Source organism: Rhinatrema bivittatum, chromosome 3, assembly GCF_901001135.1.
Source record: "Rhinatrema bivittatum chromosome 3, aRhiBiv1.1, whole genome shotgun sequence".
NCBI classification, from domain to species: Eukaryota; Metazoa; Chordata; class Amphibia; order Gymnophiona; family Rhinatrematidae; genus Rhinatrema; species Rhinatrema bivittatum.
In genome coordinates, this window is record NC_042617.1 from 212,644,579 (window position 1) to 212,671,622 (window position 27,044).

Consider the following 27,044-nt stretch of genomic DNA (forward strand, 5'->3'; position numbering starts at 1 on the left):
CTTTAGTTTGTCAATCTGGCCTTCTACATCTTCCAGGTTCACAGTGATTTCATTCAGTTCGTCTGACTCATCACCCCTGAAAACCATCTCAGGAACTGGTATCTCCCCAACATCCTCATTAGTAAACACTGAAGCAAAGAATTCATTTAGTCTTTCTGCAATGGCCTTATCTTCCCTAAGAGCCCCTTTAACCCCTCGGTCATCTAATGGTCCAACTGACTCCCTCACAGGTTTCTTGCTTCAGATATATTTTAAAAAGTTTTTATTATGAGTTTTTGTCTCTATGGCCAACTTCATTTCAAACTCTCATCGCCTGTCTTATCAATGTTTTACACTTAACTTGGCAATGCTTATGTTTTATCCTATTTTCTTCAGATGGATCCTTCTTCCAATTTTTGAAGGATGATTTTTGGCTAAAATAGCATCTTTCACCTCACCTTTTAACCATGACAGTAATCCTTTTGCCTTCCTTCCACCTTTCTTAATGTGTGGAATACATATGGACTACACCTCTAGGATTGTATTTTTAAACAATGTCCATGCCTGTTGACACTTAACCTTTGCAGCTGCACCTTTCAGTTTTTTTCTAACTATTTTCCTCATTTTATCAAAGTTTCCCTTTTGAAAGTATAGTGTTGGAGCTGCAGATTTACTTAGTCCCCCTTCCAGTTATTAGCTTAAATTTGATCATGTTATGATCACTATTGCCAAGTGACCCCACCACTGTTACCCTCTCTCACCAAATCCTGCATTCCACTAAGAATTACATCTAAAATAGCTCCTTCTCTTGTTGGTTAATGAACCAACTGCTCCATGAAGCAGTCATTTATTACATCCAGGAACTTTGTCTCTAGCAAGTCCTGATGTAACATTTACCCAGTCAATATTGGGGTAATTGAAATCTCCTATTATTATTGCACTGCCAAATTGGTTAGCTTCCCTGATTTCTCTTAGCATTTCATCATCTGTTTGACCATTTTGTCCAGGTGGACGGTAATATACTCCTATCACTATACTCTTACCCAACACACATGGGATTTCTACCCATATAGATTCTACTAAGCATTTAGTCTCTTGTATGATCTTTATCCTGCTGGATTCTATACCCTCCTGAACATAAAGTGCCACACCCCCACCAAGTTGATCCTCCCTATCATTGCGATATAATTTGTACCCTGATATAGCACTGTCCCATTGGTTATCCTCCTTCCACCAAGTCTCTGTGATGCCAAGTATGTCAATCTCATCATTTGCTGCTATACACGCTAACTCTCCCATCTTACTTCTTAGACTTTTGGTGTTGGCATACAGACATTTCAAAGTGTATTTTTTGTTTGTATTAACAACCTGCTTTTCAGTTGTTAGAGATAATTTGGAAATCATTAGCTTCGGTAATTTTTTACAGATAGGCACATGGACTATGTTTGCTTTTAATGGAACCTCTCTGTTGGGATGCCCTAACTCTCCTGTTTCATTAGTATCCTTCAAGGATACATTTCTCCGAACCATGCACTGCTGAGTGACTGTCTGCTTTCCCCCTTGTTCTAGTTTAAAAGCTGCTCTATCTCCTTCTTGAAAATTAGTGCCAGCAGCTTGGTTCCACTCTGGTTAAGGTGGAGCCCATCCTATCGGAAAAGTCTCCCCTTTCCCCAAAAGTTTCCCCAGTTCCTTACAAAGCTGAATCCCTCTTCCCTGCACCATCTTCTCATCCACGCATTGAAACTCTGGAGCTCTGCCTGCCTCTGGGGACCTGCACGTGGAACAGGAAGCACTTCAGAGAATGCCACCCTGGAGGTTCTGGATTTCAGCTTCCTACCTAAAATCTTACGTTTGGCTTCCAGAACCTCTCTCCCACATTTTCCTATGTCGTTGGTGCCCACATGTACCACGAAAGCCGGCTCCTCCCCAACACTGTCTATAATCCTATCTAGGTGACGCGTGAGGTCTGCCACCTTCGCACCAGGCAGGCAAGTTACCAGGCAGTCCTCACATCCACCAGCCACCCTGCTATCTACATTTCTAATAATCGAATCACCAACTATGATGGCCGGCCTAACCCTTCTCTCCTGGGCAGTAGCCCTGGGAGACTTGTCCTTAGTGCAAGAGGATAATACATCACCTGGACAGCAGGTCCTTGCTACAGGATCACTTCCTGCTTCACCACGGTGATGTTCTCCTACTGGGAGACCTTTCTGATCCAAGGCAGCACTGGGGCTGCCAGACTTAATTTGGGACTTGGCTATTATGTCCCTGAAGGTCTCATCAATGTACCTCTGTCTGCCTCAGCTCCTCCAAGTCTGCTACTCTAGTCTCCAGAAATCGGACTCGTTCCCTGAGAGCCAGGAGCTTTTTGCATCGAGTGCACACATACAATCTTTCACCGGCGGGTAAAAAATCATACATGTGACACAATGCAAAAGACTGGAAAGTCCTCTCTTGCTGCTGGACTGCTGCCTTCATCTTAGTTTTATTGAGTTCCTAGTTAAGTTTGGGAGACTAAGAAGTTGGAATGAGAGTACTTTAAATTTACAGGTGAATTTACTAATTAATCAGCTAGTGTCCTACAAGGGGATGTCCATTTAACCCTACTCTCTGTTTCCTGTCTTTTAACCAGTTTGTAATCCACAAAAGGACATAGTCATCTATCCCATGATTTTTTACTTTTCCTAGAAGCCTCTCATGAGGAGCTTTGTCAAATGCCTAAAATAGGAGCTGAAAAGATAAGGAAAAATGAATTGGTGTTCTTAACCTAGAAGAGACTGCAGAAAAAGGAAGACAAGCAACAATATCTGGAAAAGATAAGAGAAGCTGGGAAAACAGGACAAAAGATGCAAATAGAAGAAAAATAGCCAATACAGTAAAATGGGGGGCATGACTTTTTTTTTTAAAGATATGTTAGTGACATGAGGAAGTGCAAAAATTGGATCGTAAGACTCAGGTGAAGAGGAAGAATATGCAGAGGTTGACAAGGAGAAGGCAAAATTGTTTAACAAATATTTCTGTTCAGTATTCACTTGGAGAAGGACCTTAGCTTTCTTTGCAGCTCTCAGAGTTAGCAGCTGCATCCAGGTAATTCAACGGGTTTGCACAAGTAATAGGTTATGCCCCTTAATGGGTGCCTTGACTTGAGAAATCAAAGTCAAAAACTTATCAGCTGAGCAAAAGGCTCTTAAGTGCACGTGTGGGAGGTTAGTGGTACTCTTATGAATGCTCATATTTGCTTTCTTTTGAGGCTCAATGTGGGGCACCTTTTGTTGATCCACAGAAATAGCCTCTCATTAACACCGTTTCAATTTGCAGCATGTTTAAAGCAATGACTCAATCATTTATGCAGGGGAACTGGGACTTACTCTTTTCATATCGGGGCAACATTTGCCACATTTTGAGGATTATTGCAGGGCAAAATTAAAGAAGGGTTTACAAGTTATGTAAGACCATACAAAGCCAGGAGTAGGGTAGGAGTTGGAAGTGCACATGCAGGAGTGCTTTACTACAGTGACCCATAGTAGTGTTCAATGTATCCTGCTTCTTTTCAAATTCAGGGTAAGCAAGGAATGCATTGATCTGCAGTCATTCTTATATTTTCAAGACGGCAGGAGGCAGGCCTCATAGAGAGCACTTAAGACTATTATAGAAGGGAATAAGAGTCCACTGTCTGAGCAGTAGAGGGATGTGATAGAATCAACTGATGCCAACCCTGTCTGATGCCTAAGTCATTTCTTCTCCAGACATAATACTTGTCCACTCGGGCACCACACCTTGTGCTCAATGACAGCTGGACAACTGATTTAAGATAAAAAAAGATTTTCATCCAGCTGACATCCTTGTTCGGTGGTGTCCTCTTCATTTGGTCAGACACCATTCCTATGAGTCTATATCAAGGAGTGTATGAACACAGGCCTACTAACAAGATCACGAGATAGGGTAATTAGCAAATTTATCACAGAAATTGAAAGGCTGGTAGTGAGGGTTTTATGGCCTTCACTGATTAAGATGCCCTGGAAGCAGGAATAAAACATCTGGGCAGCTGCAGCCAGTGGAGTATGAGTAAGGACAAATTTGGATTCACTGTCCTTATTTGTGGCGCAGAAGGGATAGTGACTGCCTGGGTGTTCATCCTAAAAAAGAACTTATGTTTGGACCGAGCCAGTCACACGTGTCCTCACCTTCCAGAATAGCATTGAGAGTCACCTGGGCTGGAGCCAGCAAGCTACAAAGAATCCAACAGGCGAGACTATAGAGCAATACCATCAAGAAGAAATACCATCTTTCTTCTCCCTCCTCTCCACGGAGCAGCAAAAGGGTCAGGAGACCCCAACCCGCAGCCCACAGCAGAGATCGAGGGGGTAAGAGACCCCGATCTCCCTGCCGCCGCTGCGACGCCGACCGGACCACGCCACCGCCCCGGCCGAGAGGAAGCCGCGCCCTCACCTCTAAACTAGGCCAATCACAGGCCTGAGACCGCCTCCAGCTCGCTGGCCCTTTAAACAGGGCTCCTTCCCGGCGCCGCGCAACAAAGGGGCCTGCCCCTTTATGCGCTCCTTCATGCGAACCTATGCTAATGCTCACCGGCCAAATCCACCTCAATAATAAATTAGACCCCATAGGCATAGGTACAAGACTTTTCTTCAATTATCCAACTTCTGCCCAACTCCTAGGTCAGTATCTCACCACAACCAATATATCAATTTACCACAAATCTAAAGAAACAAGATGCAATCCTACCCTATCCCCATTTTATACCACTACCACTCCTCTCGAACAAAATCACCATTTCAACTCTCAAACCGACCAGTCAAATCCCTCCTCTCCATCATGGCCTCGCCTCTCTCTCAACTACTAGGACTTACTTTCTTCACACTATCATTGTTCAATGCACAATCCTTAACGAAGAAAACCCATATTGTCAACGACCATCTCAACGACTCTAATCCAGACATCTGTGCTATCACAGAAACTTGGCTCAGAAACTCAGACATCGCCCTCATAAATCAATTACCTACCCACAGCTATGACATTTTCTCTATCCCCAGACATAAAAAAAGAGGAGGTGGTCTTCTGCTAGCAGCAAAAAAAACCCTCAACCTCTCTAACCACCCAGTCAAGACTTCCTCCTCTAAACTGGAACTAGGCTTTATCAAATCTAACCAGCTCCAAATCCTTTTAGTCTATGCCCCCCCTGGAATCGAACTTCTCTCCGCTCATAGAAGTCATCATGAAATACATAAACATGGACTCCCCTGCTATGATCCTGGGAGACTTCAACCTCCATGTTGATGCTACTCCGCCCTCAGCCAACTGCGAGGCCCTTCTTACCACCTTCAGAGCCATGGGTTTTGAACAAATCATAGACAAACCTACACACAAAGCTGGCCACACTCTGGACCTCCTCTTCATTAACTCCGGTATATCATATTCTTCTCCCCCTGACTGCACCCCAGTCCCATGGTCAGACCATGCACTGGTATCCACCTCTCTGACAATTAATACACGCTCTAAACAACCGCAACCCCATTCCACCATCCACTTCCGGAAATCATGCCCTTCTGACACCCTTACCGAACACTTATCTAAAGAATTCTCAAACTTGGGACACAACCAACCCCAATGCAGCCATACTCTCCTGGCAGAACATCACAGAGGGTATAGCCAATAAACTATGCCCAGCAGCAGTAAGAACAATCAACCCGGATAAGAAAGCAAAACATCCTTGGTTCTCCCCAGAACTTAAAAAGTCTAAACGAGACCTTAGACTTAAGGAACGCCAATGGCGCAAAGCACCCAGCTCCACTACCTTATCCATCTACAGAGACCATCTCCACCGATATAGAAACCTCATTCTACGATCTAAAAAAATCTTCTTCGCCAGCAGAATCCATGATTTCCAATTCGACGCAAAGGCTCTCTTCACATATGTCTCCCAACTCACAAAAACCAATGCCACGACTATACCAGAGGAAGAGGCACAAAGCAAAGCAGAAGAACTTGCTCTTTTCTTTAAAAAAAAAATAACAAACACCCTAGCACTGCTACCCTCCAACACCCCCACACAACAGACTACCTCGGCCATACCGACCATCATCGGAGCCAAATTTGATACCTTTGAACCCATCTCATCCAAGGAGATTGAATCCCTCCTAAAGAAACTGAAACCATCCAGCCACCCATCAGACAATATACCTACAAAACTCCTCCTTCGTATCCCAGACACCATATCCAGTCCCTTGGCAGACATCATAAACTGCACCCTATCTCAAGGAATATATCCTGACTCTCTAAAATCTGCATCACTCAAACCTCTTCTGAAGAAACCCAACTTAGACACACAAGATCTCTCTAATTTCCGCCCAATCTCTAGCCTTCCTTTTGTTGCAAAAATCACTGAGAAACTGGTCAATTCCCAACTCTCGGATTTCGTAGACGAACACAATATTCTCTATCCTACTCAGTACTGGTTTCGCAAATCCTACAGCACAGAAACCCTTCTCCTCTCCCTTACGGATCACATAATCTTAGGCCTAGACAAAGGTCAAGCATTTCTTTTAGCTCTTCTTGACATATCGGCAGCATTTGACACGGTGAACCACTCCACTTTGTTAAACCGTCTCTCAGACATTGGTATTTCAGGCTCCGTACACAGATGGTTCAATTCATTCCTAAACAGAACCTACAAAGTCAAAATCAACAACAAAGAATCATCCAGCATTAAATCTTCAGTAGGAGTTCCTCAAGGATCCTCCTTATCCCCCACCCTATTTAACATCTACCTCCTCCCCCTCTGTCAACTGCTTACCAACCTAAGATTAACACATTATCTCTACGCAGACGATGTTCAGATCTTAACCCCCATAAAAGAGTCACTCTCAAAGACTCTCTTATACTGGGAAAATTGCCTTCAATCCATCAACCAACTCCTCAACAATCTGAATTTAGTCCTAAATACGTCCAAGACCGAACTGCTCATCATTTCAACTGACCATTCCGACTCCTCGCTTCAGCCCCCTTATACAACCCAAATCTCTCATGCTAGAGACCTCTGAGTAATCCTTGACAATCTTTTAAATTTAAAGAAATCTATTAACATGACAAAGGACGGCTTCTACAAACTGCAAGTCCTAAAAAGGCTCAAACCCCTTCTGTTTTTCCAAGACTTCAGGACAGTCCTCCAAGCCACGCTCTTTGCCAAGATAGACTACTGCAACACACTCCTTCTGGGGCTTCCACTCTCTTCCACAAAACCATTACAGATGCTCCAGAATGCAGCAGCTAGAGTCTTGACTAATACAAACCGCAGAGATCACATCTCCCCCATCTTAAGGAACCTACATTGGCTGCCAATAAACTATAGAATCGTATACAAATCCCTCACCATAATCCACAAAACGATCCACAAACAACACCCGTTGGACCTCCAGCTCCCCCTCAAACTCCACACCTCATCCAGACCCATCAGAGAATCATACAAAGGATCTCTCCATGTGCCTCCTAACAAAACCTCACGCCACACCGCCACCAAAGAACGAGCCTTCTCGATAGCAGGACCCACTATCTGGAACAGTTTACCGCCAGACCTCAGACAGGAACCCTGCCTACAAACATTTCGAAAAAAACTCAAAACCTGGCTATTTAGCCAAGCTTTCCCATAATCCTTCCACTTTAGGAACTCTACATCTTAAGACTACCTGGCAACATACATAGCGAAACCCTTTAATCATAATGGTTATCTCTCTGTCCTTCTCTTTCTTCTATTCCCAAGTTTGATCTCCTTGTTAAATGTAACTTTTTCACCTCTGAATATTTTACGGTTAAACGGTTGATAAGAATGTTTACCCCTTGTTCCATGTAAACCGATTTGATATGACACCCGTCATGAAGGTCAGTATATAAAAGAATTAAATAAATAAATTAAATAAATATAGATCATGTGAGATATATGTACTTGTCAAAGTAGTGCCAAGGATTTAACCACCACAAAAGGCTGAACCCAGAGATTCAATTTATATATGATATGATTTATTTTTAAGATGTATTAAGAATGTAAACTGGTGAATTATCTAGCTTTTTGTAATAGTTGCAGCCTTTGCCCCATAACGGGCTCTTCCTGTCCTTCAGGTTTGTACAGAGTGCAAAAGGGTCTGGGATAGGGACTGGAAAGCGAAGAGAGGTGGGGGGAATAGGATAAGTAGAAAGTGGAGACGGACTATGGATCCTCATATTAGGAATATTCTTACCTCTTCAGCAGCAGCAAACATGCTAGCATTTTTAATACCTCTCTTTTTCTTCCCCTGCTTTGCTCCTTTAAAAAAAAGAAAAAGTTGACATTAAAATAAGTTTAAACAAATGCATGCAAGATTTTCAAAAATCTACACGCATGTCTGAGGGCTATCTTCAAAAAAGGTATTCACCTGGGTAAGACAGCCTTACTGAAAATTCCTCTCCTCAAATGCAGCTAGCTAACAATAGATGCAGGCTCCTTAAAGCAGCTACTTTTAACTATGTTGCTGTGCATATTTAAATCAAGGGAGGAAAATAGCATGTATATATTTGATTTTCAGATGGATGTACATGGTTTTGCTGCCCGATCACATGCATATCAGCAGGTGCAAAGTTAATGGCTAACGAATGCACTAATGTACTAATTTTCAAAAGCAAGAAGATAGGTAGATATTCTCTGTAAATCTGCATAAAGTTTGTGCATTAAATGCACCTGTTTAGCTTGCATCTTTCACCTGCGCTGAAAAGTGGTGTAGCGGAACACAAAAAACACAGAACACACACAGAAACAAAGAAAATGATTGCAGAAAAAGACTGTATGGCCTATCTAACCAGCTCATCCCCCCAACTAATGGAGCAATTACTTACTGATAATTTTGTTTTCCTTAGTGTAGACTGATGGGACTCAGGACCAATAGGATATGCTCCCCTGCCAGCAGATGGAGACTGAGTCAGATTTCAAAGCTGATGTCACCGTAGATATACCCCCTGCAGTGACCTCAGCCCTTCAGTATTCTCTTCAAAAGCCACTGTGGACATACTATTGAAAAAACTTGATTTAAAATATGAATAAAATATGATTAAAAACGGATAACCGTAACTGTACTTAACCAATCATAAACACTGAACCCCAGTAAGAATATAGATGCCCTGATCTAGGGATTGGATGATGGCTTACCTGTAATCTCTTGGAATTGATATTCACTCCACGGGCGAATCTTTGGCAACTTTCTTGAGCAGTCGTGGGCGGGATGCTGAGTCCATCTGTCTACACTAAGGAAAATGAAATTACAGGTAAGTAATTTCTCCATTTCCTAGCGTGTAGCCAGATGGACCCAGGACCAATGGGATGTACAAAATCTACTCCTGATCGGGGCAGGAGGCTGCTTGCGCTCTGGTTAACACCGCCCTTGCAAAGGCTGTCCAGGCGCTAGAATCTGGAGAAGGTATGCAAGGAGGACCACGTCGCCGCTTGGCAGATATCGATGGGAGACAGTACAGTAGTTAAGCTTCTGCCCATGAGACTGCCTGAGCTCTAGTGGAATGAGCTTTAACCTGAGAAGCTAATGGCTTTCCTGCCTGCACATAGGCTCCCGTGATCACCTCCTTAAGCCAGAGAGCTATGGTAGCCCACAAAGCTGGATCGCCCTGCTTCCTTCCACCATGAACAAACAGGTGGTCCATCTTTCGGACTGGTTCTGAAACTTCCAGATTTGGCACCAAACGTCTACTGACATTCAAATGATGGAGGCAGTATTCTTTCACGTACTTGTGCTTATCTAGAGGATGGCAACAAAATGGACTGATTCAAATGAAACTCCGAGACCACCTTGGGCAAGAAGGATGGAACAGTACAAAGCTGTAACGCTCCTGGAGTCATTCAGAGATTCGGTTCCTGACACAATACCTGTAGTTCAGAGATGTGACATGCTGAGCATATAACCACCAGGAACAACGTTTTCAAAGTTAATAAATGCAAGGAAAGACTGGGCAGTAGCCGAAATTCTATTTCAAGATTAAGATTGCATAAAGGAAGCGGCCACCATTCACCCCTTTCAGAAAATGGACCATGTCTGGATGAGCCTCTGTTCACCTCGCCCCTGAAACAGGAGAGAGCCGCTACCTGGATCTTCAAGGAGTTAAGAGTCAAACCTTTATTCCTGCAAAAATCCAGAATTAGTGGAATTTTGACCGCCTGAGGGGGGGACACCACCTTCCTCGCACCAGGCCTCAAATACTCTCCAGACCGGCACATACACTAGGGACTTCCGAGCGCACAGTAAGGTGGCAATTACTGCCGCAGAATATCCTTGCTTCATCAGGCGAGCCCTCTCAAGGGCCAGACCATAAGACAGAATAGAGTCGGATACTCGTGAAGGACTGGTTCTTGCTATAGCAGCTCCCTGTGTGGTGGGAGGCACAGTGGGTCTCCATCAGGCATCTCCGCATGTCCACATACCATGGACGCCTGGGCCAATCTGGAGCTACTAGTAGGATTAATCCCCTGTGGTACTCGATTCTGCGAATAACCCTGCCCAGAAGGGCCACAGAGGGAAGGCGTACAGCAACTCTTCTTCTGGCCAGGTCTGAACGAGAGTGCCGATCCACAGGGACCACTGACCTCTTCTGCGACTGAAGAAATGGGAACCTTCGCACTGCAAGAAGCGGCCAGCAGGTCGATGGACAAGAGACGCCAGCGATCTACTATCAGCTGAAAGGTTTTGACTGACAATGCCCACTCTCCTGGATCTAGACTCTCCCTGCTTACAAAGTCTGCTCTGATGTTGTCTTTTCCAGCGATGTGGGAGGCTGAGATAATCTGTAGATTTATTTCTGCCCATGCCATAAGGAGATCTATCTCCTGTGACACTTGCTGTCTCTGGTTCAAATCCTGTCTGTTGATGTAAGCCACCGTTGTTGCATTGTCCGACATTACACAGACCGCTTGACACTGGACTCTGTGGCTGAATTGTAGAAATGACAATCTGACTGCCCAGGCTTCCAGGCGGTTGATGTTCCAGAGGGCCTCCTTCCTCAGTTCAACTTCCCTGGGCCATCAGTTCCTGATAGTGAGCTCCCCAGCCCCAGAGGCTCGTATCTGTTTTGAGGACCAGCTAGTTTGGAGAGGAAGTGGTACACCCCTGCTCAGATGAGCTTCCTGCAGCCAGCACTGGAGCCAAGAGCAAACTCCCATCGGAAAATGGAGGCAAAACAAATAGTCTTGAGACTGTGGGTTCCAACATGACATTAGTGAGCGCTGAAGTAGTCGCATGTGTGCCCTCGGCCATGGCATTACCTCCAGGGTTGCCGCCATCAAACCAAAAACTTGGAGATAGCTCCACACCATCGGGCGTATTATGCTCATCAACTGACATGCTTGGGATATCAATTTCCTTATCCATGTGGTTGGAAGGAAGACTTTGCCCTGCTTGGTGTTGAACTGGACTCCCAGATAATCCAAGGACTGGGAGGGCTTGAGATAGCTTTTGTCCAGGTTTACAACTCAACTGAGTTCCTGAAGCAAGGTGGTCACCCTGTTGGACACTTGGAAACCCTCTTCCACGGACTTGGCATGGATCAACCAGTTGTCCAAGTATTGGTGCACTGGGATTGCCTCTTTTCTCAATGCTGCTGCTACGACGACCACCATAATGTTGAAAAAATGTTCTGGGGCAGTGGCTAGGCCAAAGGGCAGTGCCTGGAACTGATAATGGTGACCCAGTACCGCAAAACGCAGGAAATGCTGGTGTTCTTGATAGATTGAAATAAGTAGGTAGGCCTCGGATAGGTCCAGCGAGGTTAAGAACTCTCCTGAATGTATGGCCATTATCATGTAGGGTAGGGTTTCCATGCAGAAATGATTCACTCGTAGATGTCAGTTGACACTCTTGAGGTCCAGGATGGGGTAAAAGGAACCTGCCTTCTTGGATATTATGAAACAGATGGAATAATGCCCCGTATTTTCCTGGGGCTCAGGTAGTGGGATTATAGCCCTCATCTTGAGCACCCTTAAAAGAGTAGTCTCCACTGCCTGCTTCTTGTGCTGGGAGTGGCAAGGATACATCATGAATATGTCCCGAGGAGTGCTGTGAAATTTCAGCACATATCCTTCTTGTATGATCTCCAGTACCCGTTTACCCAAAGTGATCTCGACCCTCTGCTGGTAGAAGAGGGACAGTCTATCCTTAGGGAATAGCCACTGCTATTAATTGCATCAGAGGCATGGGATCTTCTTAGTGTTTGGGTAATTGCCAGGTTCTTGTGGCCTGGTTTGGCCTCTGTTGGAAACAGGATGCTGGGCTTGATGGACCCTTGGTCTGACCCAGCATGGCAATTTCTCTCTTACCCTTTATCTCCTCGTTCCAAGGGTGGGTCGGCAAATTTTCAGTGGGTGGGGGTTTGGGATGAACCTGAACCTGAGCATGTTCCTCTCTTGGGCTGTCGACTACGAAAGGCCTGAGACCTCTGAAATGTCGAGTTTCTGTAGGGGCAAAAGCATTGGGAGCCCCTGGATTGACCCCTCATAGATGAGGGATGATATAACTGCTTTCTCTTATCTTCTGGTAGCTGGGAAGCTGAGATTCACCCCATTTACTGGCCAGCTTTTCCAATTTGCTTCCGAAAAGCAGTGATCTTTTAAAGAGCATCTTTGTAAGATTTGCCTTGGAAGTTGCGTCTGCTGACTAATTCCGCAGCCATAGCTGTCTTCTGGCTGCCACTACTGAGGCTACTCCTCTGGCTGAAGGTTGGACTAGATCCGAGCCCGCGACAGTTAAAAAGGAGGCAACAGGTTCCATAACTGCTCTGGAATTCACCGCTGAGTCACCCACCTCCTGACAGAGAAGTAGGCATGAACGAGTTAACAAGGCACAACAAGAAGCAATCTATAAGGTCATTGCTACTGCATCAAAGTTCTGTTTAAGGATGGACTCCATCTATCGTGTGCATCCTTTAAAGCCGCTCCTCCCTTCACTAGAATAATTGTTCGCTTAGAGATGGCACAGACCAGCACATCCACTTTAGGGAAACGCAAATGCTCTCTCACTGCCGGATCCAGTGGGTAAAAGCAGAATACAAAAATCTAAATAAATAACGCTCGTCCCCTTTAACACTTGCTTCTGGGCATCCCATTCCAGGTTAATCAACTCCTGGATGGCTTCCAGTACTGGAAAGTAGCAAGAGACTTTCCGTAGGGAAATCAGAATGTGAGTTCTTCTTTGGTTTCGTCAGAGTCTGCCCCAGGAACTCCCAGCATCTTCAAGGACTGGGAAACCAGGGCCAGCAATTCGTCTCTATGGAAAAACTGTAACATGGTCTGATACAGTTCTAAACCAGGGGGAATTTCCCCATCTTCCAAGGAATCTGTATCCTCCTCCTCGTCTGTGCCAACCGGGTCCCTGCCAGGTCTACCCTTGGTGAGGTGAAGCATACCTCGAGGTCTGCCGATAGGACTGGGAGACAGAGGGGTTACCAGCTGAGGTTCATCTGGACAGGGCCAAGTGAGGTAGCAGACTACGCCTGTATGAAGGCTTGAAGGCCCTGGAAAAATTCCACCCAAGAGAAGACAGCCGGGTCCATGTCTAGCCTAGGAGACAGTCCCGGGGTTACTCAGATCCGGGGTAGTTAAGGTTGTGGCTAACCCATTCTCTAAATGGGAGGAGTCGGGCTTAGCAAAGTCCAGGGAGGCCAACTCTCCCTGGGCTTCCTCACAGTGCTGACATAAGTTGGAATCCAGGTCAGACTGAGAAGCCCTAATATGACAAGCAGTGCAGAGAGAAAGGCGCTTATTTTTCTTGGCTGCTGGAGCCATTGGCGGCGCTAAAAACTTTATGCGCGCAGATTTCAGGCACCAAGGTGAGACGCAACAAGGCGCATGCACAGCCCATGCGCCCGGCTTTACCTGCATTCTGTGCTTAGTAGGTTGGGCACATATGTATGCGCACTGCGCATATCGATGTTCTATGAAGGGCAATACTACACTCACACACAAGACACGCGCAAGATGGCGCCACTGTGACCTACCATGCGGTGTGCAGGTCAAGCCTAAAGTGGGGCCTAGCCCACGGGGGGGGGGGGCTCAACCCACTTGGAAGCCCACTTCCCCTTACTCCAACGGGATTGGGAATGACATCGGTAGGGCGGGCTGAGCAAGGAGACCAGAGGAAGTCTTAATGTAACCCCTCCAAATGTCTCTGAATCGGGAGGTAAATCTTTTTTTTACTTACCTGGGCTCAGCACTTACCGGCTGAGAACAGAGACTGTCTCAGACTGCGGGGGGAGAAGACTTTGGCCGTCACCACCGTGCTCGGCTTCCTGCACCCACTGCTTTTCAGCTGCTAAAGCAGCAAAGTCCACGTCGGGAACCAAGGCACACCTCTGAGGGATCTCAGAAATTGCCTCAGGAATGCTCAACTGGGGAAGGGACCTTTAGGTATCACCGCAGGAGAGCGGGGCTCAATTTTTTCTCCAATTTAAATGTAGAATTTCTCCTTCCAAAAAATACAGCAATCCCCATAGGGAGAGGTATGTCAACCATCTGCTGGAGTCAGAAAAATACTGAAGGGGTATATCTAGGGTGACATCAGCTTTGAAATCTGACTGTCTCTATCTGCTGGCAGGGGAGCATAACCCATTGGTCCTGAGTCCATCTGGCTACACGCTAGGAAATTTAACTTTACAATTTCCATCATTTCCTCAGAGATCCCTTGTGCTTGTCCTATGTTTTCTTGAATTCAGATACCATTTTTGTCTCTACCACCTCCACTGGGAAGCCATTCCATGCATCCACCACACTCTCTATAAAGAAATATTTCCTAAGAGTACTTCTGAGTCTATCCCTTTTCACCCTCATCCCATGACTCCTCATTCTGAGCCTTAAATCCACACCTTAAATTCTTGTGCAGTGTTGGAATGTCAGACAATCCACAGGGATTTAAGGCTTGGGCTTTGCATATGCTGCAAAGCAGACACAAAGTTCGCAGGAACTAAAGTAGCCATGGTGCCAGCCAGCCAGCCAGACAGCCCTGCATTTTCAAAGGAAAACTCCATGGGGTGATTCCTTTGAAAAAGTACTCGCAGGCCTGCAAGTAACAAGGGGATTTTTAAAATTGTTCTATAAGCAATTACCCAGGTAAATTCCCCAGCGTGCACAGTTCTGGCTGTAGTAAAAATCAGCAGCGTTGGGGTGAGGTCAGGGGAGGTAAAGTAGACATTGGGATTTCATTTTGGCAATGTACTTGCTGTAACATATCTCTGTGTATACTTTTATACTCAGTCTCTATCAGCCTTGTTTTTTCAAAGGAAAATTTTAGAAAATTAGCTTGCAAGTTTACAGATGCAAATTGCTCACAGGGTTTCAAAATTGCCCCCTCAGTGTTAGAGTTACTAGAATTTTTAAATACCTGTCCAAGAGAGAGAGAGCAGTATTTTCTAGACTGTTCAGCATCTGTAGTGGTTGAACCAAAAGCCAAGGAGTTGCATGGCAAATCCCTTCCTGTTCTCATTGCAAGTAAATGAAGAGAAACATGGGAGAAATAGGGCCAACAAGAAGTTCAATTCTAGATTCATCTCTCTCCTAGATCCCAAAGCTGACTGGTCTGAATTTAGAAGCAGGAAAAAGATTCCCTATTGTACTGGTACTTTAAACTACAAATCAGTGACCAAACATTAAATCCAGGTCTTACCTTCAAATGAGTCAGCAAAATTTATATCTTCCGATGCTTTTCTCTTGCTTCTGAATTTTGACACTTCTCTATGAGGATTGTTTACACTGGCTATGAAAAAACAAAACCCATAAGTACCAACAAAATGTTTAGTGCTTACTTCAAGCGGAAACAATCCAAGGGCACTGATAGGAGGTGCTGGAGGACTGGCATCCTAAAATCAGCATGACTATTGGCAAAGTGCAGGAAAGGGGGTGATGGGTTTTCACAAGAGAGAACTTTTTGTGGGAAAGGCTGCATTCTAACAGGAGAAAGGCCATGGGAATAGATGTTTATTTAATCTGTAATTAGGGCAACCAATAACAGTTTATACAAAGCAATTCAGGCTCAAACCAAATGTAAGACAGAAGGAACTCAAGATATCATCTGGTTTCACTGATCATGAGACAATCTGCTTTACCTAAATTAAGCTCTACAGACGTTAATCTATTTTTAGAACTCCCCAAAGAGACATTTCCACACCTCCCAAAGTATTTTGAGGTAATTTGTTCCACACTTAAATACTGGGCTGAGTTTTAATGTACTTTGGTGTACTTTTGCTTTGCCAACTCTATGGCCTGTGAAGTTGCATATTATTAAACGTGTTTTGTGTGCACAGTGAGTAATGCAATTAAAACATTTCATACAGCAAAAAACAATATATAAATGAGTCAGTGGAAAGAGTGGAGAAAATGAGGTAGGGATTTAAGCAAACAAAAAAAAAGCAGGAAGAGAGATGTACAGAGAATGCAGACAAAGAACCAATTAGAAATAAATGAGATCTGTGTCTTAGGAGTGTCAAATAATATAGGAACAAAACAATTCAGGGTAATTGCCAAAGTGCATATTTTCCATTCTTGATTTTGTGATGCAAATAATGGGCACAATTTTCAAAAAGATGTGTGTAAAAGTAACATTGTAGCAATTTTCGTTCCTGTAATAGCACAGATCAGTCCAGACAAGTGAGTTTTGCATCTCTATCAGCAGATAGAGGCAGAGAACAAAAACTCTGAGGAACTGCTACATATCTGCAGTCCCATTGTATTGACCTGTACCCACGTCAGGATGTCTCTTCAAAATCCCCAATCAAGGTAAACAATAAGCCTGGGGTTGGAATTCCCTGGACTGAAGCCACTGACACTTCCAACTACCAAAAAACCAGTCTGATAACCATAAAAACTCAACTTATTTACACTGACAAGGATCTTATGGTTTCCAAATCATCAGGAAATTCAGTCTTTCGGCATCGACAGGATGGGGTCTCTGGAATGATTTGTGGTATTACAGGAACGAAACTTAGCAGGTAAGAACCAATTTTCCTTTCCTGTTCATACCCAGATCAGTCCAGACAAGTGGGATGTACCCAAGAACCCCTAAACTGGGCAGGAGCCCGAAAAACCCGCACAGAGAACACTCTCAGCAAAAGATGTGTATACTTGCGCTCGCACAACTGTCAGGTGAAAGTATGCAGTGAGGACCACACTGCAGCCCCTCATATCTCCTGGGGAGACAACAACTGACACTCTACCCAGGAAGTCTCCTATGCTCTCGTAGAATGTGCCTTTCGACCATTTGGAACTTCGACCCTTACAAATATAGGCCTTCAGCCAATGAGAAATTGTCGCTTTTGAAGCCTTATCCCCTTTCTTTGCGCCAAAGACAAAAAGGTGATCTGAACGGCAAAAACTATTAGTGACTTTCAGATACCACAACAGCACCCTCTGCACACTAGACGTACGGTGTAGTTCTGGGACCGTGGGCTCCACCGTGATAGAAATGAGTACTGTAGGGGCCTCATGTGGGCTCACTCCCATGGCACAACTTCCAGTGTAGATGCCATCAGCCCGAGGACTTGCAGGTAATCCCATGCTGTGGGACGAGGATCGTTCAGCAAGGTCTGTAGCCGGTTTCACAGTTTTAATCTCCCTGTGGGGGTCAGGCTGACCTTGTCTTCTTTGGTGTCAGTCCTACTGACATGAACAGTATCTGCTAAGGCAGCAAGATCAGCCTCAGCCATTCCACCTCTTCCTATGTGTCTGGTCTGACATACCCACAGGCACCTGCTGAAAACAACGCAAACAGTCTCTTGCCATATAGCTGCCACACACTGTAACCCAAAAGGCCAAGGCAGACATCTCAAAAATCTTTGACAGAATTGTAGTCATTTTAGTAATCAGTGACAAGGCGGCATCCACCTTGGAAATTTTAAGATATCCAAGACCTTCTTTGGCAGACGATAAAGCCTAGCCATTGCTCCACCTTCAGCTCTGCTTTTGGAGTATCCCACTCCGCTTTCACCAGAGCCTTAGGCACCTAATGAAAGGGAAATGCAGGGCTGCGAGAACCCTCTAAAAACTGGGTCTTCGTTGTCTTGAGGAGGGTCCACTACTATTTCTCAATTCCCAGCTCTGCTAAGACCTGAGATATCATAAATGTTAATTCTTCTCAAATAACCAGACTACCAGGGGATCATCCTCCTCAACCACCAGAATGTCTCCCCCTCTGGCTCACTGTCAAGCCCTTGAACAAACCCGCTACAGATCCCTTGGACGACATCCCCAGTCTGACTGACAACTCTCCTGGGTCTCTTAGAAGAGAAGACGCCGGTGGAGGAAGAGAACCAGGACCTCCATTGTCTCTTCCAGAGGGGATGATGACTTATCCATCGGGGACAACATTGGAGAGACACTGTAAACCTCCCTGGTCACAGAAGAACTGCCTTACACCAATTCTGCAAAAGAATCATTAGCATGCTGTGATCTCTCCTTCCCTCCCTGGAAGAGAATGCCCCAGATTACTGCTCAGCTTTCTGTTTCAACCATGCCCCACCCCTCTCCCTGTGAGTTCTCTGGAGTGAATCTCACACTTCCCCCTGGTTCAGGCCTGGCACAATACAGTGCCTGTAACATGCCCGTGGCATCCACCACACACAGAGCATGTTTTGCTGCGCTCGGGTGCGGTAGCCATCTTGTCTATGATGGGCAGTTACACTGAGCAGTGTTTCCACAGAAAAAAGTGTACACTGCATCTCTTCCCTGCAGAGCCCTGACTCCAGATCCCACACCAAGGGACTTATTGGCTTGTCAGAAATACCTCCCCCATCTGCCCAATGATTGCTTCTGGCAGTCATAGCAACATAGTATTGTCGGCAGAAAAAGACCAAATGGTCCATCCAGTCTGCCCAGAAACCTACCCATGGCAGCAACTGCTACTCCATACAGGTTACCCCCAAGTGTCCGCGCCAAGGGCATTAACTGCCGCTCCATGAAAGTTACCCCATGTGTTTGCTAAGGGAAGTGACTACTGCTCCTTGCAGACTACCCCCCATATCCCATAATTCTTACAAGCAAAAACCAAGCAACTGTCAAAACTGTAAAAAAATTACTGCAACATTTTTGCATGGTGAGCAGCCTTCCTGATAATTCAGACAATGCTGCTTGAATGTTCTTTGCTTTTGGCCTTGGCCATAGAAGATTTATCTGCAATGTCAGCATTTCAGTATTCCAGACCATAAAAGTCAGGGCCCAGCTTTGGTTGTTTTCAGAATCCAATACCCTTTTTTCCCCACCCCACTGTCAAAACAGTGAGCAATATTGCAGTTGTATCAAAATCATCAAGGCTAATTGGTTAAGACAACTACCATCCTCTCCATGAAAAAAATATTTTATATTGGTTCTGAGTCTTCCCCCCTAGATTTTCATTTCATGACCCCTAGGGTTCTACTGTTTCCTTTCCAATGGAAAAGGTTCAATGTTTGTGCATCATGAAATTCTGTATCATATCCCTCCTGCTCCTCCTCTCTTCCAGGGTGTACATATTCAGATCCTTCAGCCTCTCCTCATAAGTCTTCCAATACAGATACACACCAGTACTCCACATAAGGCCTCACCAAGGACCTGTACAAGAGCATCACTACCTCCTTTTTCTTACTTTTTTCCCCTCTTTCTATACATTCCAGCATTCTTCTGGCTTTAGCTATCGCCTTACTGCCTTCAGATCGACAGATACTATCACCCCCTCTCCCCGTCCGTGCACATTAGTCTTTCACCCCACCATCATATACATTTCTTTTGGATTACCAAACCCCAGATGTACGTCTTAGCATTGAATCCCAGCTTCCAAATCCTTGACCAGTCTTCAAGCTTTCTTAAATCACTTTTCGTTCTCTCGAATCCTTCAGGCCTGTCCACTCTGTTGCAGATCTTAGTATCATCCGCAAACAGACAAACTAACTTCTATCCCTTCAGTAACGTTGCTCACAAAGATATTGAACAAAACCAGGCCCAAAACTGATCCCTGTGGCAGACCACTTAACACCATTCTTTCTTCAGAGTAGGTTCCATTTACCATTACATGCTGTTTCCTGTTAAGTCAACCAGTTTGCAATCCATGCTACTACCCTCCCCTGGTGATTCCATGCTGCCTCTGGTCCAGCATCCTACCAGATTGTAGATATTTTCTTCAGCAGAGTCTCCATTAATTTTTCCACCACCAGGGTGAGGCTAACCAGTTTATAGTTTCCAGCCTCTGCTTTGCTACCACTTTTGTTAAGTGGGACAACCACTGCTCTTCTCCAATCTCATGGCACTACTCCTATTTCCAGGGATCTATTGAACAGGTCTTTCAGTGGATTTGCCACCACATCTTTGAGCCCCCTCAGTATCCTGGGATGTACCTCATCCGGCCCCATGGCCTTGTCCACTTTCAGTTTTACTAGCTCTTCTCATACATTCTCTTCTGTAAACAGAGTTTCGTCCACTCCATCCCCCATCTACGTTCTTGTCAACCAGCAATGGTCCTTCTCCAGGCTCTTCTTTGGTGAACACTGAACTGAAGTATTTGTTTAATATTTCTGCCATTTCTTCATCTCTCTCAATACATTGCTCCTTGTCACCTTTCAATTTCACTACACCACTTCAGACCTTTCCTTCTTTCTCTGATATATCTAAACAATATGTTTTCTCACCTCACTTTCTCTCTTTGGCAATATTTTCTTCTGCTTGACCTTTTGCTTTCCTGATTTCTTTCTTTGTCTCAGTTTCACCAGGTATTCTTCCCTGTGTTCCTCTTTTTGGGAGCCTTTATACATCATTCTTGTTTACTTTTCTAACATATAGATTTGTTGCCTTTGTAATAGCTCCTTTTAATTTGGCCCACTCTTGTTCCACCTCACCCATTTTCTCCAAGTCTTCTAGTTCTTCCTCCAGGTACATCCCCATTTTACAAAGTCTGTTTTTGAAATTCAAAACTTGGGTCTTCGTACAACTTCTCTGTATCCTATTTGCGACATCAAACCATACCGTTTGATGATCACTGGCGTTCAGGTGGGCACCCACCCGGACATTACAGACGTTATCCCCATTGGTGAGCACCAGATCAAGTATCACACGCTCTCTCCTGGGTTCCATTACCATTTGTTTGAACAGAATCCCTTGAAAGGCATCCACTATCTCTCTACTTCTCGTAGATTCTACAGAAAAGATTCTCCTGTCTACATCTGGCAGAGATCTGTCTTCGACCAGATCTCTGTCCAGTTCTTCCGTTTGAGTCAGAGGCCTGTAGACCACACCAGTAAAAATGGATGCACCATCTTTTTTTTTTTTTTTTTTTTTAGAATGGCTCATAATGCTTCTTCTCTACCACATGTCCCTTGCAGTTCAGTTGCTTGGATTTAATTTGTCCTTCCTTAACAAGTTATAACCAGGAATGGCCGTATCCCAATACCTGCTTTCCCAAGCCATTTCCACTGCCTGTTCCCTTTTTCAAATGCTTACTTTCATTTTTTTTTTTTAAACAAGTCTTAAAGAGATAAGTGATCCCTTTGTTTCACGGACAAAAAGTCTGGATTTTTCCGGACATTACAAGAGCTACTCAAGAATGCTAGTTTCAGTCTAAAGTATCCTTGTAAATGTCTAATTAAATTTCAGGATTCCAAATATTTGTTTTTTTTTGAGCTGTCTCAGACTCTCACTCCAACATTTTTTTCTGTGGGGGTTGTGGCAGTTATTTGCAATTAATGTAGGGGGTAGTTTAGTAATTGATTTCTTTTTCTTTCCTTTTAATTGCTCTGTAACTCTTGGTCTCCTCTATTACTTTTTTTTTTATGATGAGATACTTGTGAAATAATGTTCATTGTTATGTATTCTATTCCCTGTCTAGTATCTCAATTTCTGGTACAAGTTAAATCGTGTGTTTATTTTGAAAATTCAATAAAAATTAAACAAACAAAAAAAAAAGATAGGTGATCCCAACCCCTAAAGCCAAATATCCTCCAAATAAAAACAAGGAAAGGGTCCCCAGGTCTGGGCAATCAGGATCCAAGAAAGGGAGGGGGATAGGGAAGAGGGAACCAGCAAGCACAGGCTTTCAGTTCCCCTCCGCAATTAGAGCTTAATGAAAATAAGACACACTGACCCTCCTGCTTGCCCTCACACTCCGAGGACGGGGTCTTAAACCACATGCCACTACTCTGAGAGACCATTCACCAATCTATAGCCTGCAGGTTTGGTATCCTCTCCATCTGCTGGAGACAGAAAAATACTGAGCTGCCGCAGGTAGCACACTGCTTTACAAGACAGAGAAGCTTTTCTTCACTGTCTCAATTTGCTAGAAGGGGAGAAAAACTCAGGTATGAGAACTGGTCTGGTAGGGACGATAAGGAATACATTCCGCTAATGTAATAAATGGCACACTGCCAGTTTCACAGCAATGATCACACATACATACATTCATTCATACAGATTCTACTATCACTCCCTTTCTCCTTCCTCGTCTCAGGCCAAGCGCATCCACCCTCAAAGGTGGACACCATCATTCTCTCTCTCTTCCTCCTGACTTGCCAACCCAGAAGCCACTATACACTCAACTCTTTTTCCCCTCTCCGTGCAAAGCTGGACCCCAAGCACACATACTCTTCTCCCAACTCAGCAAGCCTAATCCTACCATACTCCCTTCCCTTCCCTTCTTTTCTAAGCTGAACCCCCAAACTCTCTCTTCCACCACCCCTCCACATGTCCTCCCTGCCCAAGGTAGTAGCAGTGAGCTTATTACAAAGGCTGAGTGCCAAAAATGCTTGGGAGTGTTCTCAACTTAGCTGTATCTGCAGCAGTTGATTTGGGGCAAAAGCAATTAAGCATAGTGTTTGGTAGGTGTCATGCCAGTCACTTTTACCCTCCTCAGCTGTTTGGCAAGGATGCAATTACAGAAGCAGGAGTCAGATCAGCATTCAATTTTGTCAGCCATATTGGTTGTTTGATTGGGGTAGAGGGAAAGAGGGAATGGGACTGAGGGGGGAGGTTGTGTGGTGCTGGGAGCGATACCGCCATAGCAGTGGCCAAAAGGGAAGTCAATCTGTACCATAGGGTAAGTAAGTAAGTGGGACTGTAGTGAGAGAGTCCTTAATTCAGTTGCATCACTGACTGGCGGGAATGGGGGTTCCAGTCCACACTCCTTTTGTGGTAATGTGCGTGGCAGACGAAAATTGGCTTTTATTGTGTAGAATGTGCGTGTATGGAAAGAGCAAGATTTACAAAGTTTTAACTGGAAAAATAGGTGGGTATATATTAGACACATGCTAACATTCACAGAAAGGAGTTGAATTAGCACAAAGTTGAAACTTGTCAGCTCCAGTCCTAGTTGTCAAGGCTTGAAACCTTGGACTGGCGCAACTGCTCACAAGTCAAAGTTTTAACTGAAATTGTTACATTCTACAGTCCTGTAAATAAATAACTTACCTTGACTGTTTTCATTACTATCATCATCTGACAAGTCCACAAATGAGCCTCCTGTCTCGCCAGCATCATCTTCAAAATCCTCTTCATCCATACTGTCCAGGGAAACTTCTTCATTGTCCAGACCCTCGTCATTGGCAATATCCCAGTCAGAGTCCTCCTCTTCTTCATTGCTTTCTTTACCACCTTTGGAATTTTTTATATTCCTGAAACACAGAAATCCGATAGACTATGGAATCCCTAACAATTTCACCTCTTACAAATACAGTAACATTTTAATCTAGCATATACTCACATCAATTATGCAGAAATTTAGTTTCAAGGTATTTTTCCTGAAATGTAATTCCAACTAAATTTCTATAAGCCCCACTGGCACTGCCTTGACATTCACTAAATAAATTCTCCATGTTTAGGGGAAGGAAATAAAGCAAGATTGTTTATCATGTGTATATATATACACACATATACACACACACACACATACACAGGAGAAATGCTGCAAACATATTAAAAAATATTTCCACTGTAGAAGAATACCTCAAAAGTTTAGTGGCTGCAGGCTGGATAGAGATTAGCTGCCAAGTTTGACAGTAGATGGGAGAATTCAGTTTAATTATCAGAATGCTAACTGCAGGGTGGTACACATGGACTTTAAGCCTCCTGCAAGAGCAGGGAGACAAAAAGGAAAGGAATTTCCAGGTATGCTGAGTACTCCATTACTGTACTGTGGGAGTGGAAAAGTTCTTTTGGCAAACATAAGAAATTGCCATGCTGGGTCAGACCAAGGGTCCATCAAGCCCAGCATCCTGTTTCCAACAGAGGCCAAAACCAGGCCACAAGAACCTGGCAATTACCCAAACACCAAGAAGATCCCATGCTACTGATGCAATTAATAGCAGTGGCTATTCCCCAAGTAAACTTAAGAACATAAGAACATAAGAAAATGCCATACTGGGTCAGACCAAGGGTCCATCAAGCCCAGCATCCTGTTTCCAACAGTGGCCAATCCAGGCCATAAGAACCTGGCAAGTACCCAAAAACTAAGTCTATTCCATGTTACCATTGCTAATGGCAGTGGCTATTCTCTAAGTGAACTTAATAGCAGGTAATGGACTTCTCCTCCAAGAACTTATCCAATCCTTTTTTAAACACAGCTATACTAACTGCACGAACCACATTCTCTGGCAACAAATTCCAGAGTTTAATTGTGCGTTGAGTAAAAAAGAACTTTCTCCGATTAGTTTTAAATGTGCCCCATGCTAACTTCATGGAGTGTCCCCTAGTCTTTCTACTATCCGAAAGAGTAAATAACCGATTCACATCTACCCGTTCTAGACCTCTCATGATTTTAAACACCTCTATCATATCCCCCCCTCAGTCGTCTCTTCTCCAAGCTGAAAAGTCCTAACCTCTTTAGTCTTTCCTCATAGGGGAGTTGTTTCAGTCCCCTTATCATTTTGGTAGCCCTTCTCTGTACCTTCTCCATCGCAATTATATCTTTTTTGAGATGCGGCGACCAGAATTGTACACAGTATTCAAGGTGCGGTCTCACCATGGAGTGATACAGAGGCATTATGACATTTTCCGTTTTATTCATCATTCCTTTTCTAATAATTCCCAACATTCTGTTTGCTTTTTTTTCCTGCCGCAGCACACTGAACCGACTATTTCAATGTGTTATCCACTATGACACCAAGATCTCTTTCTTGGGTTGTAGCACCTAATATGGAACCCAACATCGTGTAATTATAGCATGGGTTATTTTTCCCTATATGCATCACCTTGCACTTATCCACATTAAATTTCATCTGCCATATGGATGCCCAATTTTCCAGTCTCACAAGGTCTTCCTGCAATTTATCACAATCTGCTTGTGATTTAACTACTCTGAACAATTTTGTGTCATCTGCAAATTTGATTATCTCACTCGTCGTATTTCTTTCCAGATCATTTATAAATATATTGAACAGTAAGGGTCCCAATACAGATCCCTGAGGCACTCCACTGTCCACTCCCTTCCACTGAGAAAATTGCCCATTTAATCCTACTCTCTGTTTCCTGTCTTTTAGCCAGTTTGCAATCCACGAAAGGACATCGCCACCTATCCCATGACTTTTACTTTTCCTAGAAGCCTCTCATGAGGAACTTTGTCAAACGCCTTCTGAAAATCCAAGTATACTATATCTACCGGTTCACCTTTATCCACATGTTTATTAACTCCTTCAAAAAAGTGAAGCAGATTTGTGAGGCAAGACTTGCCCTGGGTATAGCTATGCTGACTTTGTTCCATTAAACCATGTCTTTCTATATGTTCTGTGATTTTGATGTTTAGAACACTTTCCACTATTTTTCCTGGCACTGAAGTCAGGCTAACCGGTCTGTAGTTTCCCGGATCGCCCCTGGAGCCCTTTTTAAATATTGGGGTTACATTTGCTATCCTCCAGTCTTCAGGTACAATGGATGATTTTAATGATAAGTTACAAATTTTTACTAATAGGTCTGAAATTTCATTTTTTAGTTCCTTCAGAACTCTGGGGTGTATACCATCTGGTCCAGGTGATTTACTACTCTTCAGTTTGTCAATCAGGCTTACCACATCTTCTAGGTTCACCGTGATTTGATTCAGTCCATCTGAATCATTACCCATGAAAACCTTCTCCATTATGGGTACCTCCCCAACATCCTCTTCAGTAAACACCGAAGCAAAGAAATCATTTAATCTTTCCGCGATGCCTTATCTTCTCTAAGTGCCCCTTTAACCCCTCGATCATCTAACGGTCCAACTGACTTCCTCACAGGCTTTCTGCTTCGGATATATTTAAAAAAGTTTTTACTGTGAGTTTTTGCCTCTACAGCCAACTTCTTTTCAAATTCTCTCTTAGCCTGTCTTATCAATGTCTTACATTTAACTTGATTAATAGCAGTTAATGGACTTCCCCTCCAAGAACTTATCCAAACCTTTTCGAACCCAGCTACACTAACTGCACTAACCACATCCTCTGGCAACAAATTCCAGAGCTTAATTGTGCGTTGAGTGAAAAATAATTTTCTCTGATTAGTCTTAAATGTGCTACTTGCTAACTTCATGGAATGCCCCCTAGTCCTTCTATTATCCAAAAGTGTAAATAACCAATTCACATCTACTCATTCAAGACCTCTTAAAGACCTCTATCATATCCCGCCTCAGCCGTGTCTTCTCCAAGCTGAACAGGCCTAACCTCTTCAGTCTTTCCTCATAGGGAGGTGTTCCATCCCCTTTATCATTTTGGTTGCCATTCTCTGTACCTTCTCCATCGCAACTATATCTTTTTTTGAGATGCAGCGACCAGAATTGTACACAGTATTCAAAGTGCGGTCTCACTAACTACAATAACCACATCCTCTGGCAACAAATTTCAGAGCTTTATTGTGCGCTGAGTGAAAAAGAATTTTCTCTGATTAGTTTTAAATGTGCTACTTGCTAACTTTATGGAATGCCCCCTAGTCCTTCTATTATTTGAAAGTGTAAATAACTGAGTCACATCTACTCGTTCAAGACCTCTCATAATCTTAAAGACCTCTATCATATCCCCCCTCAGCCGTCTCTTCTCCAAGGTGAACAACCCTAACCTCTTCAGCT

The 27,044-nt window shown here is 44.0% G+C and overlaps 1 protein-coding gene across 1 annotated transcript in view; it reads right to left on the bottom strand.

Moving 5' to 3' along the window:
* CEBPZ (CCAAT enhancer binding protein zeta) overlaps positions 1-27,044 on the bottom strand; it is a 160,319-nt gene that overhangs the window by 32,321 nt on the left and 100,954 nt on the right. Inside the window, exons 12-14 of the mRNA XM_029594155.1 lie at positions 23,429-23,631; positions 15,678-15,767; positions 8,232-8,296 (exon numbers count right to left, since the gene is read on the bottom strand). Of these exons, the coding sequence (XP_029450015.1) occupies positions 8,232-8,296; positions 15,678-15,767; positions 23,429-23,631 (358 nt within the window). The remainder of the gene's footprint in view (positions 1-8,231; positions 8,297-15,677; positions 15,768-23,428; positions 23,632-27,044) is intronic.